The following is a 24,943-nucleotide window of genomic DNA, read 5'->3' as shown; positions in this document are numbered from 1 at the left end:
AGAATTTCGAATGGCCATTCAACGCGTTGGGAGCTTGTAGATCGTCTATTTTCAGCGCACGCCATTGCTGGCGCGCAACGGCGTAATAAGCCCTTTTTACGCTATACTGTGCGTGCGGTAATGCCGTTGTTTTTGAAAGGTGCGTAAAATGTTATGTTATGAGTTGTTTTTTAAATCTCCACAAAGAATGGCAGCTGTTGAAAACTATTCCTGTTTAGGAAAAGCATGATGGTGCCACTGTTCAAAACCCCCCGAAATATGTTATTCTAAACTCAGGCTTTTCTTATATTTAAATGTTTATGGTGCAATGCAAAATCACTGTATTTATTTATATCTAATGTTGCATTTTATAGTATCTAGAAACTGATGCCTAATATTACAAATACATTTTGTAAACATAATATTGGACTTCCCTCTAAGAATTGTGTATTTATTAAAAAAAGAAAATTCAACTACATTTGAAACGGTTACTGTACAATGTCATCAGAAGGCCTCAGGCTTTGTCCATTTCCTATTTGTTGACAATATTTTGAAACGTAAAAGTTTACATCAGTGTTATTATCAAGTTGTCATTTTGTACGAATGTACTGTATTGTGCGCTTCCCCCCATTAAAGACAGTTTCCTTTCCAACAAGATTATGAAATTTAATTTCTGCGTAGCAGCTGTTTTCCCAGCATCAGCTTGGTTTTTCTTCTAGGTCATTGGTTCTTTAGTTTGAGTCGCTTCCATTGTGAAAGTAGCAGATCTACAAGCATGTAGATCGGCTATTTTCACAAGTTTTTCCACTGATATTTGTCAATTTGGCCAATGTTTAAACATTTTGTTTTGGAGTATAGTTTGTTGATTACCTTGGACGCAGCAATGGTCTTTGTTGTTTTTTTCTATTTTATTTTATTTTAGAGGTATTAAAAATGGTCTTAAAAGTCGTCAAATTGCATTAACATTTAGAAACATGCAGACACACTTATACTGCATGTTGGTAGTTTGTTAAATGAGAAAACAATGTTGCACATCAAGTTATCATACTTAGCCTATAGTTCTGGCTTAAAAGGCTTTTTTAAAGGCCGCCTAAGCTATAACTACTGTATAGGCTAAGTTTGAACTTAGTGTGAGGTGGTGCAACTGGCTCCTGCATGGGAACCCTCCAAAAAATCTTCTGCGGACCCCCCTCAGGGTCCCCAAGCCACAGGTTGAGAACCACTGTGCAAGCGGTAACCTGTGGCCGATGGACTAATATTTAAACATGTAGTAGACACTAGACGGGCCTTTTTCTTAGAATCAGGCATCGTCCCTCGTGGCTCCAGTGCAACCTGACCATGAGGACAGTGTGCCACAGGGCACTGGGGGTGTAGTGGGTCAATCATTTGCAAACACCTAGTGGTGGGAAAAGTACCGTATTTAAAGTGCTTCTCAGACTTTGTCAAGTCAAGGACCCCCACATTGATTTGTAGTTTGGAGAATCGCTGTTGTAATCATTTCAAGTAAATGGAATTAACCCTTTAAGGCCGGGAAGGGAACGCTTGCGTGTCATTTTAAGATTTCTTTGGCTATTTTTAGAACAATCTTGAAAATTTGTGCAAATCTTTTATATAAATTTTTTTGCTCAAATCTTTGCTTCTGGGGGTCCCTGGAAAAAAATAGTTTTAAATGGGAGGGGGTCCGCGGACAAATACATATTATTTTGGGGGTCCTTGACATGAAAAAAGTTTAAAACCCATTGCTAATACAGCAACATAAGTCAAAAATACAATTTAAAAAAGTTTGGGTGGAAAAAAATGTTAGGATTTAGAAGACATTTGCACACATTTTCACGATTAAAAAAATTGCAGATCTACAAGCTCATAGCGCGGCACTTGGTGCCGCGCTGTGAGCTTGTATATCTGCTATTTTTATATAGCCAAAGAAATCTTAAAATGACACAGATGCGTTCCCGGTCTTAAAGGATTAAAGTGCAGACTCCCTGATGCTCAGCTCAACAGGGGGGGTGATGAACCCAGCTGGCCCATGAAGTCTGGAATAATAAAAAAAAACGTACCTGTAACATAGATTCTGTTAGTAGTCTGAACCTGAAGAAAAACACTAAACAACCATTTAGTTAAAGGTAGGGTAAGTGATTTTCTTTGGTTAAAATAAGTGTTAAATAGCTCTATATTCTGATAGTACTCATTGCTATAGAGTGTTTGTTCAGTATTAGGAGTCTCCTTGTCTCTCCAGCTCTTTATAAAACAGAAAATGCATTTTTGTTTTAGTTTAATTTCCAATTTTATGTGATGACACTAAGAAATGAGCAGGCAAAATTGGAACTGGAACACAAATTTGGTACTTCCTCCTGATTGGCTGAGATTTTGACACCTACCGGAACATTTATTTTGTGTTTATTAAAGAGCTGGAGAGACGGGGAGACTCCTGTTACTGAACAAACACTCTATATTGCTATAGAGTAACCCTACCTTTAACAACAAAATAAATGTTTCTAAGATTTCACGGTATAACACGATATTGTGACACCTTGTATTTCTGTTAATAAACTTTATTAGCTTTTTGTACTTTGGCCACCCACTGGAATTGAATGTATTTCACATTTCATCTCATAGGAAACACGATAATCCATCATGTTCCGTATTGTTCATGGTGATGTTATCATGTGTAAGATGGGTGGGAAACATCAGCCTTAGAGAGGTACAAAAAGTCAAGTTCAAATACAAAACCCTGGAAACATTCATATGTTGCCTTTATGAGGAGACAGTGTGACTATTATAAACATGTCCCACAGTCCCAACAGTCATTTTTTTAACATTAATGTCTGTATACCCCCTCCCCCCAAAAAAACCCCTCATAAAATAAAGAAGAAAAGGAAAATAAAGTCAATGTGCGGCCTTAACTAGGTGTAAAGGTCAGAGTGGAATCCAGATTTTGAACTGTCGTCCAAGCAATGTCCAACTAGCGTCCTGAAATGTCACTGAAATAGAGCTGCAAGTATCGATTATTTTCTTCTTGCGATTATTCTATCGATTACTTTCCGATGAATCGATGAATCGAAAAGTGCATTTTTGCTAGATCTTTTGTATAACAATGAATTGATTAACCACTTAATTTTTGCGTCGCACATAGTATTGGTCTCAAGCGTGTTGCATCATGGCACGTTGTGAGCTTGTAGATGGGCTATTCTCACTATTGCAAATGTTTTTTGTTTTTTTTTACATTTCTTTCAAACTTTTCACCTCTAATGACATGCCCAAGATAGGGATCTATTATTAATCGATCATCGTTATCAAATAATCAATTATGGATTTGTTTGGCTGAGATGTTGGCTGAACAAAAGGCAGAGAATCAATCCTTCACCACTTGATAAAGTTGAAGGCAAAGTCAGAAGAACAGATCACTGGAAATATTCAACTTGAACCGTGTCTTATTATATAGGCCAAAAAAATACAAAATAAAACATCAGGGGATTCATATTTTACAAACAGATTGCAGTACTGTTATTTGAAACAGATTGAATGTACTTTGTGTTAACAGAGACGTCGGAAATATTTTGTATGGGAAATGTACCAAAAAAAAAGCCAAGGGGAATAGCATATGTCAGGTGGAAACCTCATACGGTATGTCCACCAACATTACTTTTCAGGATTCAAATTCAAAAATAGCAAAAGTAGCAGATCTACAAGCTCCAAACGCGTCAAGCTCCCGATGAGCAGGTTGGTGCCTTGCATGGTTTCCTCCGCCATCGGTGTATGAATGAATGTGTGTGTGAATGGGTTAATGGCACAATCAATGTAAAGCGCTTCGGATAGAAGCGCTACTGTACATAAATGCACCATTTACCATTTACAGTACATAGGATTGGCCACCACACAGGCCACTTTTTTTTCCCAGTACATTCAATCAATTTGGGGGTCTGTACTTTACGTGAAAATGTTTGAGAATTACTGGCTAAACTAGTGAACAAAAAAATATATCATTTTCCTCTGATACATACATGACAAAAGATGTACTTTCGGTAGATGTGTCAGACTCATCATCCATAATGTCCTTGAAATGCTTATTCATTTATTATTTATTTCAATGTTTGGTGCATGACCGTTACTCAGATCTGGGAGATAACGGTTGTTATTCCTCTGACAGAAATAAGGTAAATTACATTGTTATCATGGCAGTGGGATGAGAAAAAGAGCAGCTCGAACATTTATTGTAATCCCCCCCCCCCCATAATATGATATGAACGTAAAAATGAAAAAAAAAACAGCTTCATTTTTCTTTACAAAACCAAAAAAGTTTTGATAAATGTCATATTGGCAAAAATTATTTCATACAGCGTATTAGAATCAACGCTGCATACTTTGTCAAATGTAGCTTATTACTTTTTTTTTCTCCTCCAGAGTCTTTGATAATAAGCTTATTATTATTTTAACTGAGATTAGAAAGGAGCTGCCTCGGTCTCTTTTTTCACATCTCAGAAATAGGACATTTTTGAACATTTTGGAATAAGGTTGAACATTTTTTAACAACACAACTCTTCAACATCTTTTTCAGATTTGGGTCCCGCAGTGAAATACATGTAGGGGGTCCTGTACTGTTAGGGTTTTCAATGTTTAGGGGGTAGTCAGTGTTAATATGTTAGGGTTTTCAACCCTCAAACACCCCTTAAGTCCTAACGGAGAGCATACAAATAGAACCAAATGGACCCTTACAGGTCTGTAACTCTGACAGCGTACAAATGGAGCCGAATGGAACCATACAGAATGGATCCATTCGGGTTCCATTTGTATACTCTCTGAGTTATGGGGGTCCTTGAGATAAAAAAAATAAAAAACTTGAGAACCATAAGTCCTAAACGCAATGGTTCTCAACCTTTTCAGCCCCCCTGAAACCCCCTTAAATAATCATATTTGAACTGGGGACCCCCTCCCTCCTCCACCCTGACAAGCACTTGGAATTGTAGGAGTTGAGGCATTTACATTTAGTTTGACTCGGTTCCACAGATACATATTGTGAAAATAGCCGAGCTACAAGCTACGAGCTTGTAGATCGGCTATTTTCAAATGGTTTTGCCTCTTTCTTATATCATTTGACAATTTGGCCAACGTTAGACCCAGTTTTTACAGTATAGTTTGTTGATTACTTTTGATGCAGTAATGCTCTTTTTTCTTCTTTCTTTTTTTAAGTATTCAAAAAAACGGTTCAAAAGTCCTTAAATTGTCACTTAAATAACTGTCATCAGGGGAACCCCCAGCCCCCAAAATCATGTGGGGAGGAGGGGGACCCCCCTGGGGGTCCCCGACCCACAGGTTAGGAGCCACAAGTCCTAACGGACCAGTCCAGATCAGACCAGTCCAGACTAGACCAGACCAGTCCAGACCAGTCCAGACCAGTCCAACGGCATCTAGATTCTACCAAGCCCCGCCCTGCATGCCTGCCTTGCGATTGGCTGAATGCAAAAAACAAGGACTCCCCCTTCAGAGGGGGGAGGGGACGGCGGGGGGGCGTTGCCTCATACGGTGGTCACCCTCATCACCACCTCGTGGTTGGAGCTGGCTCTGATGTGCGGCCCCCCGTTGGGTCTGAACTGGCTGAGGATGTGCAGGAGGGTGTAGCCACAGTGGTGGTTGAGGAGAGTCCTCCTGACGCGCTCACTGGCCCCTCCTCCTCTAGCTCCTCCTCCTCTGTCCGTACCGTCCGACGACGACGGGTTCCGACCGCCCGAGCCGGAGCGGCCGTGGTGGGCGCCGCCGCCGGAGGAGGCTCCGCCCTTGAAGCTGGAGCTGAGGGCGTCGCCCAAGTCTTTAGCCTTCTCGTAGTTGAGGACCTTCCACTGCTGGTTGACCGCCTGCCAGCGCTTGAAGATCCGGTAAACGGACGATCCCTCGTGGATGATCAGGCCTGTTTGGGGATGGGACGATATAATCGTTATTATCGTTTATCGTGATATAAAACACTCACAATAATCGTATCGCAGAGATTTAAATTCATCGTGTAATCGTCCTCCGTCATTACATTGGGTTCAATTCACCTTTGCCGAGCTGCATATCCGGCACCATTTACACCCTCTAGAATTGGTAAAACGCACCTGTAAAGAACGTACGTTGATACAATCTTTTTTTAACTCTCTCTTTGCCAAAAATAGCCGATCTACAAGTTCACTTGTACAGTAGATCGGCAATTGATCTACAAGTTCAATTGCGACACGTTGAGTCTCCGCCGGTCATCAAATTATTGCCTCAGGGGCGAAAAAAACATGGGGTGTGTAAGTGATAGAAAATACGATTTTTTGGGGGGGTGAACTACTCCTTTAATATAGCATCAAAAAACATTTTAACCACTTAATCCATTCATATGTTGGCTATTCAAAAATAGCCCCAAATTCCCACTTTAGAAACCACTGGTCTAGACAGTAGAAGTTAATATTCTCGGTCTGAGTGTCAGTGTAGACAAATACGTCACACAGTTATTCAGGGAGTTGTCAGATCTGATTATATCTCAGCTTTCTCTTTCAAGTCTAGTCTTGTGTCTGAGATGGTTTCAGTTGCAGCTGTTTGTTTGCGATGGGTTTTGGAGGTGTAAACGTGATGAGTTAGAGATGGTCCACGTTTGAACCCTAGCGTCCCTATTCTGGGCCAGCACAATATCTTTATAATACAGGGGTCTTCAACAGGGGGTCCGGGACCCCTGGGGGTTCTCAGAGTTACTACAGGGGGGAGGGGGGGGGGCTGGATTGTGATGGAAATATGCATGGTATTTTTCCCAACACATTAAAGTGGGTTCAAGTGGTTAATGTTAAAAAAAAGAAACCCTATCACACAAAGATTTGGCAGCCCCCCCTGTAGTAACTCTGAGGATTCCCTAGGGGTCCCGGACCCCCTGTTGAAGACCCCTGCACTAACAAATGTTCTGTATTAGTTCAGCACAGATGTCAGTAACACTCAACTTCCCATATAAGATCCAACAGCAAATATTGGCTTCGGAATAAATGCGTCACAAATATGCAGCTGTCTGATCTTTAATCCACTGGATTAAAAATTCAAGATGGTTTTATTTGTCAGTCGCTCACACAGGTACCAGCTGTAAAATGTTGGTGTGACGTCATGTGGCATTTGCTGGTTGGATTTATGAATCTCTCTATTGAACACGAGCCAGAATGTTCAGTTAAGCTTTCTTTTTTCCCCTTTTTTATATATATTTTGTTGCCTGCCTTTATTGGTAGTATACACTACAGTATATAGACAAACAGGAAATAGGGAGAGAGAGACGGGGAATGACACGCAGCAACGGCCGTCGGGATCGGGACCTAAACCCGCGACACGCTGTCAGGCTGCAATGGAGCCTATAGGTGCCCGGACCGCTAGGCCAGCGGTCCGGAAATAATTTGTTTCTTTGTGTCTTTGATTAGAACCACGGCAATAATCATGAAAACCTACTGTCACACTATTCATCAGTATCCGGCTAAATAAACTGGATATTTGATTGCAACCTTTGTTTCCTGGTGGTTTCTACTAGGAATGTGAACGTGAGTCTGTGAGAACAAAATAACTTTTCCATAAAAGAGGGGCATCCAGCTTCCTTCAGGGACTCAATTCCCTCACAGTACCTCCGGCTTGGCCATGTTCACCGTTCACTATGAGACAATGACCTGTTAGGGACAGTGGTCAGGAGGTAGAGCAGCCGCTTGGCTCAATCCCCCACTCCTCCAAAGTGTCCTTGAGCAAGATTCTGAACCCCTAACTGCTGTCCATGAGCAGGTTGGCGACTTGCATGGTTTCCTGCTACACTGGTGTGTGAATGGGTGAATGCAATGTACATTGCAGCGCTTTGGATAAAGGTGCGTTTATAAAAGCACCATTAGATAAATGAACCACATGGACCTGTAAGGGGCCCATTGCACCCTGGGCCCTTTGTAACTCTGATTACATTTGTACACTCTCAGAGGGACATTCAGGGGGATTTCAAAGAGCAGATATACGTAGCTGTGTGTTCTTACCTATGCATACTATGTCCATGAAGCCGTACATACTGTGTATTCTTACCTATGCATACTATGTCCATGAAGCCTCTTACCTATGCATACTATGTCCATGAAGCCGTACATGCCGTAGCAGATCTGGAAGAGCAGGTCCTGGCGCTGCCACTTGGCCGACGGGCTGAAGGAGGACCACACCAGCCAGGAGATGCTGGCCATGAGGAACAGAGAGCCCAGGATGATGGCTGCTATCTGCACCTTCTCTATGACCGTCAGAGAGATGGCCTGCCACTGGACACACACACGCACACACGCACGCACACACACACACACACACACAGTCAGAAACGGCAAGGTGCATTTCCCCTCCGCTCCACAAGGAGGCACCACAATGGGATTCAGACTGGTACCTGTGGTGGTGACCTCACTTCCTCCCACTATAAAAGCAGGACTGGATTCCCGTTCTCCCCTTGTCCTTTGTCTCCAAACACATGCGGCCGGCCTGTGTGTGTTTGCCGTGTGCTGCCCATGTTCTGATGTTTGCCATGCGTCTGTTAAACCTGCTATAATGTAAGTTCCAGTGTTTTACTTCTAGTGATGTGGATTATATTTAATAATTGATGAACTTGAGTTATGCAGTGGTGGAAAGTAACTAAGTACATTTACTTAAGTACTGTACTTAAGTACAATTTTGGGGTATTTATACTTTACATGAGTATTTCCAATTTCCAATACTTTTACTTCTACTCCACTACATCTCAGAGGCAAATATTGTACTTTTACTCCACTATGATTGGAAAACTTTAGTTACTAGTTACTTTTCAGATATAAACTATGATATAATGAATCATACATTAACCACTTTAGCCCTATTTTATACATTGGCTATTTGAAAATAGCAGACCTACAAGCTCACAACGCGTCGCATCGCGACGCGTTGTGAGCTTGTAGATCGGCTATTTTCAAATATTTAGTACTTAAACTTTTGGTACTTTAATAATTACATTTTGATGCCAACACTTTTACTTAAGTAAAGAATTTGAGTACTTTTTCCACCAATGGTTATATGGATATTTAGATGTTTAATATTATGAAGTAAATACTTGGCCAGTTATTATTTTGATGATATACCTTAATGTTTAATATGATTTAAAGGCCATATTTATGTTTGATATTTTATCTGGCATGATATTATAATTTGTTTCTTTGTGTCTTTGATTAGAACCACGGCAATCATCATGAAAACCTACTGTCACACTATTCATCAGTATCCGGCTAAATAAACTGGATATTTGATTGCAACCTTTGTTTCCTGGTGGTTTGTGGCTCCAGTATGAACTTTACATCCTAACACGTACGTTTGTATTACTATACTTGTGAAGACATTAACATTATAGGACGCCAATTTTGTACACTCAGAGGCACAGACCTGTAAGGGTCCATTTGGAACCCTGAGGGTCCCTGCACCCCACTTTGAGAACCACTGTCCTATATTTTTTAATTACACTGTTATCAGAATCGGTATCGGGAAGGAAAAAATGGTATCGGTATATCTCTATTTATAGTAGGGATGCACCGATATATATATATATATCGGCATTGGTCGATATTTGCTGTTATCGGTTAATATCTGTATTTTATTTTTTTGCTGGTTAAAGTTACAGGAGTTTTTACTCTATGGTGTTTGTGATATGAAATGTAAGCTTACCATAATCACAGTAAACATTATCATGTCATATTCAAGGGCTTTTGATTTTAACTAACTCCAGTCACTTTCAGTTCAGCACAGCTGAGGTGTGTGTGTGTGTGTGTGTGTGTGTGTGTGTGTGTGTGTGTGTGTGTGTGTGTGTGTGTGTGTGTGTGTGTGTGTGTGTGTGTGTGTGTGTGTGTGTGTGTGTGTGTGTGTGTGTGTGTGTGTGTGTGTGTCACAGGCTCGTTGACACTCGTTAATGTTAGTTGCATCAAGGCATTTATGTTGTGTTTCTGCAGATTCTGAACAGTTATTTCTTATGATGTATGTATGTGTTTCCCTGGCACAAAAGGAGCAAATAATAACAAGTATCAGTATCGGCTATCGGCTACATTTTTATCTTAAACATCGGTATCGGCCAAGATCGGTTCATCCCTAATTTATAGTATTACTAATCTCTCAAGAACAGATTGATAGCTGCGCTTGAATCTGTCTGGAGCCGTGTTGATAAACCATGCACATTGGCTACAAGTGGGCGTGCCTTCAGATCAGGAAGCAGGCCGCGCTTTACCCAATCAAATGTAGTGGCCGGGATTTACATGTGTGCGGCTCGCTTCCCACTGAAAACAAACCGAAACTCATTTAACAATAGCGTCCTCGAAGGCGACAAAACCACGGAAAGTTAGTGACATTTTAACTTGTTCTTTCATCATAGAAACAAGTGGGCTTATAACCAAAACCATCCATGTTCTTTGGGAGAAATGGTCTTAGTGTTCCGTGGAGAAATATTGTTGGTGGGAATGAGAACTTCCACCGGAAATAGAGGGCTGAGGGCATGTCCAAACCCCGGTTTCCAGTGAGCATGTGTCTAGTTAATTCCCCCCCCTCCCAGAGACAAATGCAAAAGTGAAAAACCGCAGAGGGCGCTGTTTTTCCTTTTTATTTGACGATGGGTTCTCAGATTGTAGTATTACAGTGTGCAATCAACGCATGCAGCTGCAGCTGATGCGGCTGCTGCTCTAATCTGTTTTTACAAATCCAATTTGCTCTAATCATGAAATAATAACCTGAAAACAGCCTATTATCTACAAGCTCTCAATGAGCTTGTAGATCGGTTATTTTCTGCTGCGCAACATGCATCCATAAAAGACATGCACGGCTTAAATGGAATCCAAATGACAGAAATGATATCAGTCGTGCAGGTGACTGAGAAGAACTTAATTAATCCATGAGTGTGTGTGTGTGTGTGTGTGTGCAACGCATGCAACTGCAGCTGATGCAACTATTAAACTGCAGCTGAATCCAGGCCAGCGTTGGTTCAGTGCATCCTGGCTTCATCCTGGCTCCGTGCCCAGCAGCAGCATCAGCAGCATCACGTATACCGTCCAGCAGAAGTTGCTGGGTAATCACATCGGGTCGGTGTGCCTTACATCTTCAAGTGCTTTCCAGAGTGATCATGGCTTTAACCCGTAAAGACCGGGAACACATCTGTGTCCTTTAGATTTGAGCTATAAGCATTATTTTATACCTTGGCTATTCAAAAATAGCAGCTATAATGTATAAGCTCACGAGTTTGTAGATCTGCTATTTTCTTTGGGGGAAAAAAAAAAACGTGAAAATGTGTGCAAATCTTTGACTGTTTTAAAGCGAACATTTTTAACTCCGATCTGTGCTTCTACATGGGGGGTCCCTGGAACAACATATTTTGAGATGGTGGTCCATGGCCAAATACATATGATTTTGGGGGGGTCCTTGACATGAAAAAGTCTGAGAACCACTGATATTATAGCGACATAAGTTTAAAAAAAAAAGAGAACTGTTAGGATTTAGAAGACATTTGTAAAATCCCCCAGAAGCAAAGATTTGAGTTAAAAATGTTCGCTTTAATATATATATATATTCAAAGATTTGCACACATTTCCATGATTATTCAAAAATAGCAGCATATAATAGCATATTATAAGCTCATAGCGCGGCACTCGGTGCTTCACTATGAGCTTGTATATCTGCTATTTTTGAATAGCCAAAGAAATTACCATGTTTTCCTGGTCTTAATGTGTTAAGAGCCTCCTCTATAAAGCCTGTTGGTGCAGCTTTTTGTAGAGTTTTTGTTTTACAGTTCATCCCAGAAGAGGCAAAGCTTCCACCGGCTTTATTTATTATTGTGGACACTCATAAAGATTTCATTTGTAGAAGATACATAAATAAATACAGCTTTCGTGAGCATCACATCACATTTGAAGTCAGATCTAGACATCATTTTAACACGCATGCTTACTGCACTGGTTTTCAAAAGTGGGGTCCGGGAACCCCCACCAGGGGTCATTGAGCGGGGTTCCAGGGGGTCCCCATGCATCAGCAAACTTAGAAAGAGTTTAAACCAGTTGTTCTCAAAGTGGACCCTCAGGGGATAATTCACCCCAAAAATAACTTTTTTTCTATCTATTAGTCGCCCCATGGAGACTTGAAATCATGGATATTGTTTTGTTTTTGTCTCATTCCTAAGACAATAATTTGATGACCAGCGGACCGGTAGGCAGCGGTTCCGGTAGGAGACAAAGGAGACTCTTTGTGTCTCCTATCGGAACCGCTGCCGGTCATCAAATTATTGGCTTAGGAATGAGACAAAAATGGGTTGTTGGTGCTGATAGTCAGTGTTTGGTGTGTATACCTGCAGTGGGTTTTTTTGTGCTGATAGCAGGTGTTTTTGGTGCTGATAGCCAGTGTTTGGTGTTTTTGGTGCTGATAGCCAGTGTTTGGTGTTTTTGGTGCTGATAGCCAGTGTTTGGTGTGTATACCTGCAGTGGGTTTTTGGTGCTGATAGCCAGTGTTTGGTGTGTGTACCTGCAGTGGGTTTTTGGTGCTGATAGCCAGGACATGGTACTTGAAGTAGCATAGCTCACAGCTCCAGGAGCCTCTCTCACTGATCCAGCGGATAAGGCAAGGCTGGTGTGTACAACGCACTGAGCCCGCACAGCGACACGGGCTCAGCAGCTCCCCCTAAAGGACATAGAGGCAATTGCATCATTATTACACTGCTGGATCATGTTGCTTTTTTTTTTTTAAACTATATAAAAATATTAATGATGTTTCAATCACACACAGACAAATCATGAGTAGCAGGCAGTGAGTGGCTCAGAATTGGAAAGATTTCAGGTTTGATTCCCATCTATTCCTGACTTGAGTTGACGACGTGTCCTTGAGCAAGACACTGAACCCCTAACTGCCCATGATGAGCAGGTTGCCTCTTCGCCGAAAATAACCTAAAATAGCCGATCTGCTTGTATATCTGCTATTTTCGGCTTAATGTTCCCCCCAGAACAGGGATGCAGGGGTTCAAGTGTTTAAAATAAAATAACAAAGTCCATATCGCACAAAGATTTGGCGGCCCCTCTGCAGTATCTCTGAGGACCCCCTAGGAATCCCAGACCCCCTGACCTACAGTATAAGAATCATTTTTTTAATGAATTAAGCTCCACCACCCAAAAGACATACACTACCTGAAATAGTTCAATTTCTTGCACACACACACACACACACACACACACACACACACACACACACACACACACACACACACACACACACACACACACACACCCCTGCAGTTACAGCATATTGCGCTAAGAAGCAAAAAAACAACTATTAGTGGAATGGGAAAATATTGCTACCAGGTGAATGTCAGTTCCTGCAGTTTCACACTGATGGCAGGCCAAAGCTTTTAAAAATAAAAAACCCCACAACTATAAACCTCCATTACAATCCCCACATTATGGCACCATTATGTGTTCTGTGTGGGATGTGTTTTCATATAATATACCACACACTGGGTCCCTGAAAACGTGGCGTTCTTAATACCCATGGGCATCTGAATACGATTCATGCAAATATATCCTATAAATACACCCTATCATGGCTGGCAGTGCATCCACCTGCAAATGGGTTTCTCTAGCAGCAGGCTTTGGCATTATTATAATGGTTCTACATTCTCTGCTCCGTGAACATGACACTCAGTGGTGGAAAAAGTACTCAAATGTTTTACTTAAGTATAAGTATCAATACTGCAATGTAGAAGTACTCTGTTACAAGTAAAAGTCCGGAATTCAAAATTGACTTGAGTGAAAGTATAAAAGTATTGGCATCAAAATGTACTTAAAGTACTAAAATGCTTGAAAATAGCAGATCTACAAGCTCACAACGCGTCGCATCGCGACGCGTTGTGAGCTTGTAGATCTGCTATTTTCAAATAGCCTATGTATAAAACAGGGCTAAAGTGGTTAATGTATGTTTCATAATATCATAATTTATATCTGCAAAGTAACTAGTAACTAAAGTTTTCAAATAATTGTAGTGGAGTAAAAGTACAACGTTTGCCTCTCAGATGTAGTGAAGTAGAAGTAAAATTAGGAAATGCTCCAGTAAAGTAAAAATACCTAAAAATTGTACTTAAGTACAGTACTTGACAAAAAAAAAAAACGTTTTCCACTGACGAAAACAAGCTAAGCTATGATGACAAAAACTAAGACTTAATGTATTGACAATTTCATCCACAAATAAAAACTAGGGACTTAGTGGAGAAGAAATCCAGTAGGACTAAGACATGTGATTTTATGCTTGGCTGTGCGTGGGTGTACAGTACAAGCTCACAGCTGTGAGCTTGTAGATTGGCTATTTTCGGTAGCCGTTCTACAATTCAGGCATTGCGAGTGTGACGCCATCAAAGCCTCATCCATAATACATTTTAGTCGACTAAATCAACTGTAGATTTAGTGGACTAAAATCTTATGATATTTAGTCAACTAAAACAAGACTAAAAAAATTTCGCTGAATGTTTGCCTCCTCCGGAAGTGGGTTCCAGAAGTTCAATTTGTGGAAATAAAAGTCTGGGGTGCACTTGACTAGAGTCATCATTTTCATATTAAAAAAAGGGGGGGGGGGGGGGGGGGAATTAACTAGGCTAGTAGCCAATTCCTAATTCAAGTGTGGCTATTACATGGTTCTGGATATTTTAAGGATCATTATCTACTCTCATTTACAGCCAATCTGAGGACACATATTTGCTCAGTTTGCACACTCCATACAAACCCACCATTTAAATAATGAGCGTCATTTGTCTGTAACAGTGGTTCTCAACCTGTGGGTCGGGACGCTCAGGGGGGTCCCCAGAGTATTTTTGACCCGGTGATAAGCTTAATGTTGCAACATTGTTCTATTCTCACTCAACAGTAAACAAACCAACATACAGTATAAGTGTATACAGGGTATCTGCACATTTATAAAGTTACAAGTTAGGGACCATTACTGCATCAAAGGTAATCCACAAACTATACAAAAACAATTGTCAAACATTGGCCAAATTGTCAAAAATGACCTAATACAGAAGCAAAACTTTCTGAAAATAGCCGTACAAGCTTGAGTTTGAAAACACACATATTGTGTTCATTGTAATATATACCAGCACTCTTCCTGCTATTCCATGAGGTGGATTATAGTATATTTCATACCGTCATCTCATGTCACTTTTATTATCCATAAGAATAATCTAGTACTGCTTTGGGCTGTCAGTATGGATTCTGTCAGGCCCTGCAGGGTGGTATAGGATGCATAGACTGTGTCTCTGATTGCATATCTCATAACATGTTCCATTTTGTTCCACTTTGATAGGCTGACATGCATTTGGTTCTGCTGGTTCTTATAACTGGGGGGAAACATGGGAGAAGCACAAAAGCCCCTTTCTGACTCCCATGTTTGCCTGTTTGAAGCTATAGTTTTCAACGTACAGATTCAACACTTGCAGATTTATACTTCTTAGTTGTAAATTAATAAAAAAAATCACACCCAGTGTGAAGTGGGCCAATCACGGTGCAGGATTGGTCAGTGTCCAAACCTCACTTATAGGGGGCGGTTACACCGCCCCAAAAATCACACCCAGTGTGAAGTGGTGTGGTCACAGTGGTCATCACAGTGATGGAAATGATTCACTTAAAAAAAAACTTAAAAGTGTTTTTGTTTAAGTCTATACTGCTATTCATAGGGCTGCACATGTGTCATGTGTTTCGCTAGCCAATCACAGTCCTGAATTTGCAAAGTCAGCCAATCACATTACAGCTAGTGGTGATGACACTAGCTGTAATGTGATTGGCTGACTTTGCAAAAGTATAGATTTGCATTGACTGTGGAAGGGTTAGCGTTGTAGAATGCGTTGTAGACTATTGGCCAATCACGGTGCAGGATTGGTCAGTGTCCAAACCTCACTTATAGTAAATATAAGTGAGGTTAGGGGCCCAAAAAAATACAAATACATCTCATGTATAGGAGTGGTTGCCTTCAGCACCACTCAAAAACCACTCGAGCCCTATAGCGTCCCTATTCTGGGGTGACCATTCTGGGATGAACATTCTGGGATGAACATTCTGGGTTGAACATTCTGGGGTGAACATTCTGGGGTGAAAGTATAGCCCAGATCGACTATTTTCACTGGAAAGATTTGGTTTAAAGGGAAATAGTAGCGGACCTAGTATAGAGCCCTGGGTGACCCCGGTCAACTAGTACTTAGTACAGGGGTCTTCAACAGTGGGTCCGGGACACCCTCGGGGGTCCTCAGAGTTACTACAGGGGGGGGCCGCCAAATCTTTGTGTGATAGGAACTTTTTTCATTATTAACCACTTGAACCCTAGTATCCCTATTCTGAGGAGAATTTTTGCCAAAAAAGCAGATCCAAAAGCTCACAACGCCTCGCGCTGAAAGGCGCTGTGAGCTTGTAGCTATTTTTGTAGTAGTACAGAGTGAAAGGTCAGGTTTACTAAGTATTGACCGCTTACACGTTTAATGTCTGAAAATACACATTAGCATCAATTCAACGCTGATGATAGTTGCTGTCAAACAAGTCTATGAAATCTATGAAAAAGTTTAATCTGCAACACAATCTTATACAATATGTAGTGGGGGGTGCCTGCTTCATCTCTCTCTCATCTATACAATATGTAGTGGGGGTCCCTGCTTCAGCTCTCTCTCTGCTAAACGTGAATACCCCTGACTTATAGTACATAACACTTTGACTTAGTACATAATACATAATACATAATGCCTCATAGCATGTTCCTCTTCTTGTGGAAGAGGAATCGTTTGAAGGATTTGATACCACTTCACCTTCCTGTGATGTTGGTATAGTATCATGTTCTGCCTTCTTACAAATGTGAAACTTTTCCCTCTCCATGAGTCAAAAAGAATCTCTGACTTGATCTCCATAGACGTCAGTTGGTCCTGGACACGCTGATACTATGTCCAATACTATTTAGATCAGATAATTGTGGGTTTTCAGTTATTTTGAGTAGTCATGTATACGTTTCTGACAATTGCTGCTTCTTTCAATGGACGAATGATTATTCCTCCTACCTCCTTATTAACATGACTGACACTCTCTGTGTACGCTTTGCTTGCCGCTGGCGCTGTTCATGACCATTATAGTTTGCAGCTAATCTTTCAGTAAAAAATAATACAAATAAACTGTAGTCACAGTGTTATTGTAATGTCTGTGTGATGTGTCAACTGTCTGGGTACAGCGAAAGCCATGAGCTGTGTCTCAATTCAGGGGTTGGGAGCCTGCGAAGTGCGGATTTGAAAATGTACAAAAATCCTTTGAAACAGCAGATCTACAAGCTCACAGTTGTGAGCTTGTAGATCGGCTGCTTTCAAATAGCCAAAGTTTAAGGGCTGAAGTGTGTATGTTTTGTAAGCTAAATATACAAAGTAACTAGTAACCAAAGTGGTCAAATAAATGTAGTGGAGTAAAAGTACAATATTTGCCTCTGAAATGTAGTGGAGTAAAAGTTGAAGTATTGTAAATTGGAAATACTCAAGTAAAGTGGAAATACTCAAGTAAAGTGCAAATACCTCAAACTTTTACTTAAGTACAGTACTTGAGTACATGTGACTTTCCACCACTGTGTCCTCCCGGTGGGGGCTCCTCACTGGCAGGTGAGTCAGTAGGATATAACAGCAGTGACAATAACACAGAAATGTGTGTGTGGAGGAATTAATGGCATAACGACTAAATTGGGGAGAAAAAAATGGGGTAGAAATAATTGGCTACTCTAAATGGAAAAAAGAAGAAAAAAAGGGGATTGAAGTGGTTACTTGTTAGTGTTTACCTGTTCGAGGCCTTGGAAGCAGATCCGGCACTGTGGTGAGCCTATCCCGCTCTCCGTCAGACTGGGCAGCGAGGCCGAGGCGCCCAGGCCCGCCTGGTGGTGGTGGATCTTGGGCTCCTCGAACGCCAGGCTCCGCGGCCGAGGTTCCGAAGACCCGTAGTACTCCTCGTCGTCGTCCCGGCCCGAGCAGTCGAACGGGGGACATCCGCAGTCCCCGAGCCCGCGGACCATCCTGGAGGTTCTGGTTCTGGTTCTGGTTCTGGTTCTGGTTCTCCTGTCCGGGTCTCTGGGTTCTGTGTCGCTTCTCCGTGTGGATCCAGAGCGCATAAACACCAACACTTTCAGTTCGTTTAGAAACATACGGATGCGGTACTTAAACATTCTTAAATAACGTCACTGCACCGAGGCCCCACGGTGAGAAACATTAAGAAATAGCCTTCTTCAGCTCTCAAAGGGGCTTCATTAGTCTTTTAAGAACAGAAGGAGTTAAATGCATTTTCTATTGTTATTGGTTTTTTTTTTTTTTGTTTGTTGTTGTTGTTGTTGTTGTTATTATTATTATTACTTTGCCATCAATGCAGTTTGGTTCAAGTTAAGTTCTACAAGCCTATAAAAACAAAACATCCAAAATGTCCATAGTACTATAAATCATTTGTCCAGCAGAGGGCGCCACTGCTGGACACAGACGTCGGTCAGAATGCATGTTATTCGAACAGCCTATAGCATGCCTCCATATCTTGTTGTTATAGCATGTGCAGCTTAATCCAGCCAATGGGAGAGGCTCTTTCCATTTAATCCAGCCAACGGGAGAGGCTCTTTCCATGGACAAGAGGCGGTTTCTTTCCAGGGGGTTTTTCAATGGAGGCTGATGGTGGTGATAGCAGCCCAGTGGACATAGAAGTCACAATGGGCTCTTATAGTAGAACGAAATCAATCACCACGTCATGATGATACATCCGTGAATCATGTCTAACACCTGCGGTTGAAACCCTTTGCATAGGCTGTGCAGAATTTAAAAATAAAATAAATAATGTCAATTGTTTCTTTGTAGCCTATTCTTCTTTCTTGGGCTCAAAGGCAGAATGGATGCTCTTTTTTTTGTAGAGAGACAAGGCTTTGTGAGGGTTTGGGATGCTATAAATACATCCAAAATAAATCTAATAAATAGCACAAATAACTTAAATCAGTCTTTCCACTTCAGTTTCTCATCTATCTATCTATCTATCTATCTATCTATCTATCTATCTATCTATCTATCTATCTATCTATCTATGAGGGGAGTGTAAATAGGCTACATAGGATGCAGTCAGTGGGCAGTAGTAGTACTATTGTAGTAGGCTGTCTCAGTCATGTTATCCGGCAGCAGCATCGCATTTATAGTCTCCTCTTCACCGTGGTGTATTCTGGCTTGTAAATACAGAGTAGGTTTCTCCCCCACAACCTTTCCCCCTCCTCCTCCTCCTCCTCCTCCTGCTACTCCTCCTCCTCCAACTCCTCGAGCAACCCTTCGGTCTAGCAGCATGTTAGAGAACCAACAATGACAGTGTGTCTGGAGGAAGAATAACACATAATACACATCTCATGGCGACTGGTAGTGTCTGCATGGCTCCTCTTCTCTTTTACAATCATCTCTGCTCAGCATCATCATCCTCATCATCCTCATCATCATCCAGGGAAGAACCAGGATGCCAGGAGGAGAGAGCAAAACATCCCCCCCCCCCAAAGAAAATGACCAAAAAAATGAGCCAGACAATAGAAGAAGCTATAATAATAACGTGAAACTGTCCCTTCCTCTTCGAAACGTTACAGAGGGAACACACGGTGGTCTATCATAAATCAGACACATATCGCCACCACAACAGCGTGGCCTTCGGTTAAAATCAATAACAATAAAAATGGCTTTTTCCATCCAGACTGGATCCAGGTTTTAATCAGATCCTTGTGATCGTCTCCACTCCCCAAATCTACATGCCGTCCCGATGGAGTCCAGAGGCCTGGATGAATGACACAGAAGAAAAACACTTGTTTTGTCTATAGCCTATTTGAGGGTCCATTCATGTCTTTATATATCCAGGGAACAAGAGAGAGAGAGGTTCCAGTTCCACAGACACACAGCTAGTGTCTCCACACAGTGAAAAAGCTGCGCATTGGAGAGAGTCGGTCGGTCGCTGTCCGCGGTGCTGACTCTCTCTTTCCATCCCAGGTGCTTCGCCCAGGTGGGCGTGGTTTTGAGGTTTAGGTTAAGGCAGGGGTTCCCAAACGGTGGGTCGCGGATCCATTTTTATGGGCCGCGACTCGCAAGTAAACATCCCTGTTTTTACTTTTTATTAAAAATAATGATTATATTTCAAAATATTTTCCATTCATTTGTTTCGTTTATTTTAATTTGTATTATCCATATAATCTAAACTCCATTAAAGTACATTTAAAACAATACTTTAGAAGTAGTGAAAATAGCAGATCTACAAGCTCACAACGCGTCTATTTTCACTAGTTTGGATCCCGGGAAGATATCAAATTTCTCTTTTGTGTCACGAGTCACGACCAAAAAAACAGTTTGGGAACGAACTGGGTTAAGGGTTAGGTTTAGGCATATAGCCACGCCCACCTGGGCGAAACACCAAAGAAAGAGGGAGTCCCGTCCGCGGTGCTGATTCTCATGTGACGTTGAGGCCACGTGGTGAAATTAATCCACTGATCAGAAGGAAAGAAATAATATAGCCTTTATCAGGGGTCCTCAATGTTTTTCCAAGGACCCCCTAGCTGAGAGAGAGATGAAGCAGGGACCCCCAGTCCTACATATTGGATTGATGTTAAAAGTGTGTTTTCAGACATTTTACCACTTAAACCTTCAATACTTTGTAAACTTGACCCTTGGCTCTGTACTTGGTCTACTCTTTTTTCCCCTCTACACCAAACCTCTTTGCCGAAAATAGAAGATCTACAAGCTCGCAATGCTTTGCAATGCAAGGCGTTGAGAGCTTGTAGATCTGCTATTTTTGGCTATATTATAATGTTCCCCTCAGAATAGAGATGGGTTCAAGTGGTTAGTGTAAAATAATCCCCTGCAGTTATGACCCCCTGTTGAAGACCCCTGTTAAATATCTTTCTTCAACTAATAGAGCAGTGGTCTTCTTAAACTTGTTCATGTCTAGGACCCCCAAAATGATATGTAGGCTATTTGGCTGTGGACCCTCCATCTCAAAAATCTTTTGTGTCAGGGGCCTCCTCCAGAAGCAAAAGATTTGAGTTATAAATGCTTTAAAAAATAATATATATATATTTAAAGATTTGCACATATTTTCAAGATTTTTCCTAAACATTGCAGATCTAAAAGCTCATATTGTATGTCTGCTATTTTTGAATAGCCAAGGTGTAAAATATGGTTAAAGCCTCATGCTTTACTATGTAACTTATTTTAATGAATAAAATGTAATTTTGTCCAATCTGTATACTTTGGCTATTCAAAAATAGCAGATATACAAGCTCATGAGCTTGTATATCTGCAATTGTTTTGGAAAAATCTTTGAATATATAAATTCTTTAAAGCAATTTTTTAAATCTCAAATCTTTGCTTCTGGCGGTTCCTGGCACAAATTGTTTTTTTACATGGGAGGTCTGCGGCCAAATACATATTATTTTGGGGACAATGGGGGTCCTTGACTTCAAAAGGTTTGAGAACCGCTGTACTTTCTGCCTCCTATCACATCAGATACTGACCCTTATGCAAAAACACAAGACTCCACATAGAGGTCCCTCAACCCTGCCTCCAGTGGTAGAAAAAGTTTTTTTTTACTTAGATAAAAGTAGAAATACCACAATATAAAAATACTCTAGTTACAAGTAAAAGGCCTATATTCAAAATGTTACTTGAGTAAAAGTACAAAAGTATTGGCATGAAAATCGCATCAGTGACACGGTCCTGCAGATTCCTCCTCTACAACATCAGGAGGATTCGCCCCTTCCTCACGGAGAAGGCAGCCCAGGTGCTCATCCAGGCTCTTGTCATCTCCCGCCTGGACTACTGCAACTCCCTCCTTGCTGGTGCCCCGGCGTCTGCCATCAGACCTCTGGAGCTTGTTCAGAAGGCTGCGGCTCGTCTGGTGTTCAACCGCCCCAAGTTCTCCCACACAACCGTCCTTCTCCGTTCTCTATACTGGCTCCCCATAGCGGATCCAATTTAAAACCCTGGTGCAAGCCTATAGGGCAGTGAAAGGAACAGCTCCTTCTTACCTCCAGGCTATGGTCAAGGCTTACACTCCTGCCCGACCACTTCGGTCTGCCGCCTCGGGGCGACTGATTGCCTCGTCGCGACTGATTGCCTCGTCGCTCAAGGGTCCTTCTGGCCGGTCACGGCTTTTTTCTGTTCTGGCCCCACAGTGAAATGAACTCCCCACTGATGTCACGACAGCAGAGTCACTGCCCATCTTTCGCCGCAGGCTGAAAACCCACCTCTTCAGGAAACACTACCCTTCCTCTTTGTCTGGCCTACTGGCCTCGATACACTTATTTGTTTTAGCTCTTGCTCATTTGATTTTCCTATTTGTCTCATCTGTTTAAGAAAGTAGGAAGCTGATATATTGCACTTTTACTTTAGGGCTAGGTATACTCTTAGTTGCTTGTTTTAGAAGAGAATGCACTTAAGACTTCTGGTGATTAGTAGTTTCGTTCCCTACCTATGTTGAATGCACTTATTGCAAGTTGCTTTGGATAAAAGTGTCTACTAAATGACTGTAATGTAATGTAAAAAATAGTAAAAAAGTAAACTAAAATGTTTGAAAATAGCCGATCTACAAGCTCACAAAGCATCGCATACAGTAGGTACAGTATAAAATAGGGCTAAAGCGGTTAATGTATGTTTTATAATATAATAATTTGTGTGTGCAAAGTAACTAGTAACTAAAGTTTTCAAATAATTGTAGTGGAGTAAAAGTACAATATTTGCCTCTGAGATTAGAGTAGAAGTAAAACTGAGAGTAGAAGTAAAAGTATTGAATATTGGAAATACTCCAGTAATGTAAAAAATACCTCAAAAGTGTACTTAGGTACACTACTTGAAAGTACACACTTTAAGTACAATACTTGAGTAAATATACTTAGCTGCTTTCCACCACTGCACATAGAGGTCCCTCGACCCTGCATCTTAGACTCATTTCCCTAGAATAGAAAGTAGGCTATATTTCATCTGGTGTGGAACTCCCCCATCCCAATGTTTTTATTTAACTTGTCATACTATTTCACACTATTTCTGTTACCTTGACATTTTGTTGTTGTCGGGCAGAAACCTCTTATCTCCAGATTTTAACTTTTTTTTTAAATGTTTTTTTTGGTAAATTAACGCCCTACTTGATCATACTACAGCGTCACACAAAACAATCAAAAGCAGCAGATCTAGAAGGTCGAAACACGGCGTGAAGCGACGCGTTTTGATCTTGTAGATCTGCTACTTTTTAATTTGAATCCTGAAAAGTAACTGTGACATAATTATAATGTTTAGACTGATGATAGGTTCTTGCTTTACCTATGATCCTAGATTACTGAGGCACTACACACTGTCTCTATGCATTTGATGTATTTAATACCTTGTTATTTACCTTGCTTACTATAAGTTGCTGTGGATCTGCTAAATGCCAAAAGCAAACACAAAACCAGAAAGAAAATTGGACAGTCTTGGATACAGGGTTGGAATGAGAGGATTAGGAATTATGTCATATCAAAGTCTTAAAAAATGGTTCATGATCACACCATGAAGGGGGACGGGACGCGCGCACACACACACACACACACACACACACACACACACACACACACACACACACACACACACACACACACACACACACACACACACACACACACACACACACACACACACACACACACACACACACACACACACACACACTCAACCTCCGTACATACAGTATCCATGCCAGGATTGGTCCTTAAAAGCGAGGGTATCACAAAAAAAAGGTGTGGGGGAGGATTGGTGGCATTAAAAGAATCAGGGCATTACAAAAAAAGGGGCCATATTTCATTTTTATTTTGCATGAAAACTGTGGGCGTCTGTGTGGTGTGCTATAGCATTAATCATCCTCTGTGCCCCCTGGGACTCGGTGGCTCCCCCTTGGGGGTTGTTGTGGTATGAAGGTTGAAGATAGTGGTGTATTTCAACTGGCCTGGGAATAATGAGGGGAGGCATAGAGGTCATTACTGGCTTTAACCAGCTAAAGCCGGTTGGCACTCCTGGCATTTTGGTGCCCTGGTAGCAGTGTTGATTTCGTCGACTAAAACTTTGACGAAAAGAGTTTGTCGACTACCTTTTTTACACTGATGAAAACTAAATAAAAACTAAGCTATATGATGACTAAAAATGAGACTAAATATATTGACAATTTCATCAACAATTAAAAACTAGACTAAAATGTTAGGAAGGGAAGAGTGGAGAAGAGAGCCTGTTGCGATGCGTTGTGAACTTGTATATTCGCCTATTTTCAGCATGCACCCAAAGCCATCAAGGCACCGCCAACATACATTTTAGTCGACTAAATCTACAGTTGATTTAGTCGACTATTATATTATGATATTAAGTCGACTAAAACTAGACTAACAGTAAAACATATCAGACGACTAAAACTAAAGGAATTTGATTCAGAAGACTATGACTAAAACTGAATCTAAATTGGCTGTCAAAATCAACACTGCTGGTAGTGAGCACACATTCTTTAAATACTGTATGTAGAATACATCATCACACCACTCCTGGCATTACGGTGCCCTGGTTTAAGTGTTGATTTCGTCGACTAACACTATGACGAAAAGAGTTTGTCGACTACCTTTTTTACACTGATTAAAACTAAATAAAAACTAAGCTATATGATGACTAAAAATTTGACTAAATATGTTGACAATCTCGTCAACAATTTTAGGGAAGGACTAGTGTAGAAGAGATCCAGTAGAACTAAAAGACAAGCAATTTTATGTTTGGTTGCGCTCAGGTGTTGTGCTCCTCTGAAAATAGCAGATCTACAAGCTCACAACGCGTCGTGCTGCTATGCGTTGTGAGCTTGTAGATCGGCTATTTTCAGCATGCAACCAAGTGTAAAATCAACTATTTGACGCCATGAAGGCACCGCCAAAATACATT

General features: G+C 41.2%; 1 protein-coding gene across 1 annotated transcript; it reads right to left on the bottom strand.

The window, feature by feature from the left end:
* Positions 1-5,492: 5,492 nt before the first annotated feature.
* LOC311049213 (E3 ubiquitin-protein ligase MARCHF9-like) lies at positions 5,493-18,177 on the bottom strand (the record flags this gene model as incomplete). The annotated part of the gene is made up of 4 exons (XM_084062707.1): positions 5,493-5,881; positions 8,054-8,246; positions 12,490-12,645; positions 17,797-18,177. The coding sequence occupies 4 exons, from the start codon at positions 18,175-18,177 to the stop codon at positions 5,493-5,495; spliced, it is 1,119 nt and encodes a 372-aa protein (XP_083918833.1).
* Between the last annotated feature and the right edge of the window lie 6,766 nt (positions 18,178-24,943).

Source organism: Gymnoscopelus microlampas (assembly GCF_963454915.1).
Source record: "Gymnoscopelus microlampas genome assembly, chromosome: 7".
Lineage (NCBI taxonomy): Eukaryota > Metazoa > Chordata > Actinopteri > Myctophiformes > Myctophidae > Gymnoscopelus > Gymnoscopelus microlampas.
Note: the sequence above shows the minus strand (reverse complement) of the source record. Positions and strands in the feature narration are given on the sequence as shown.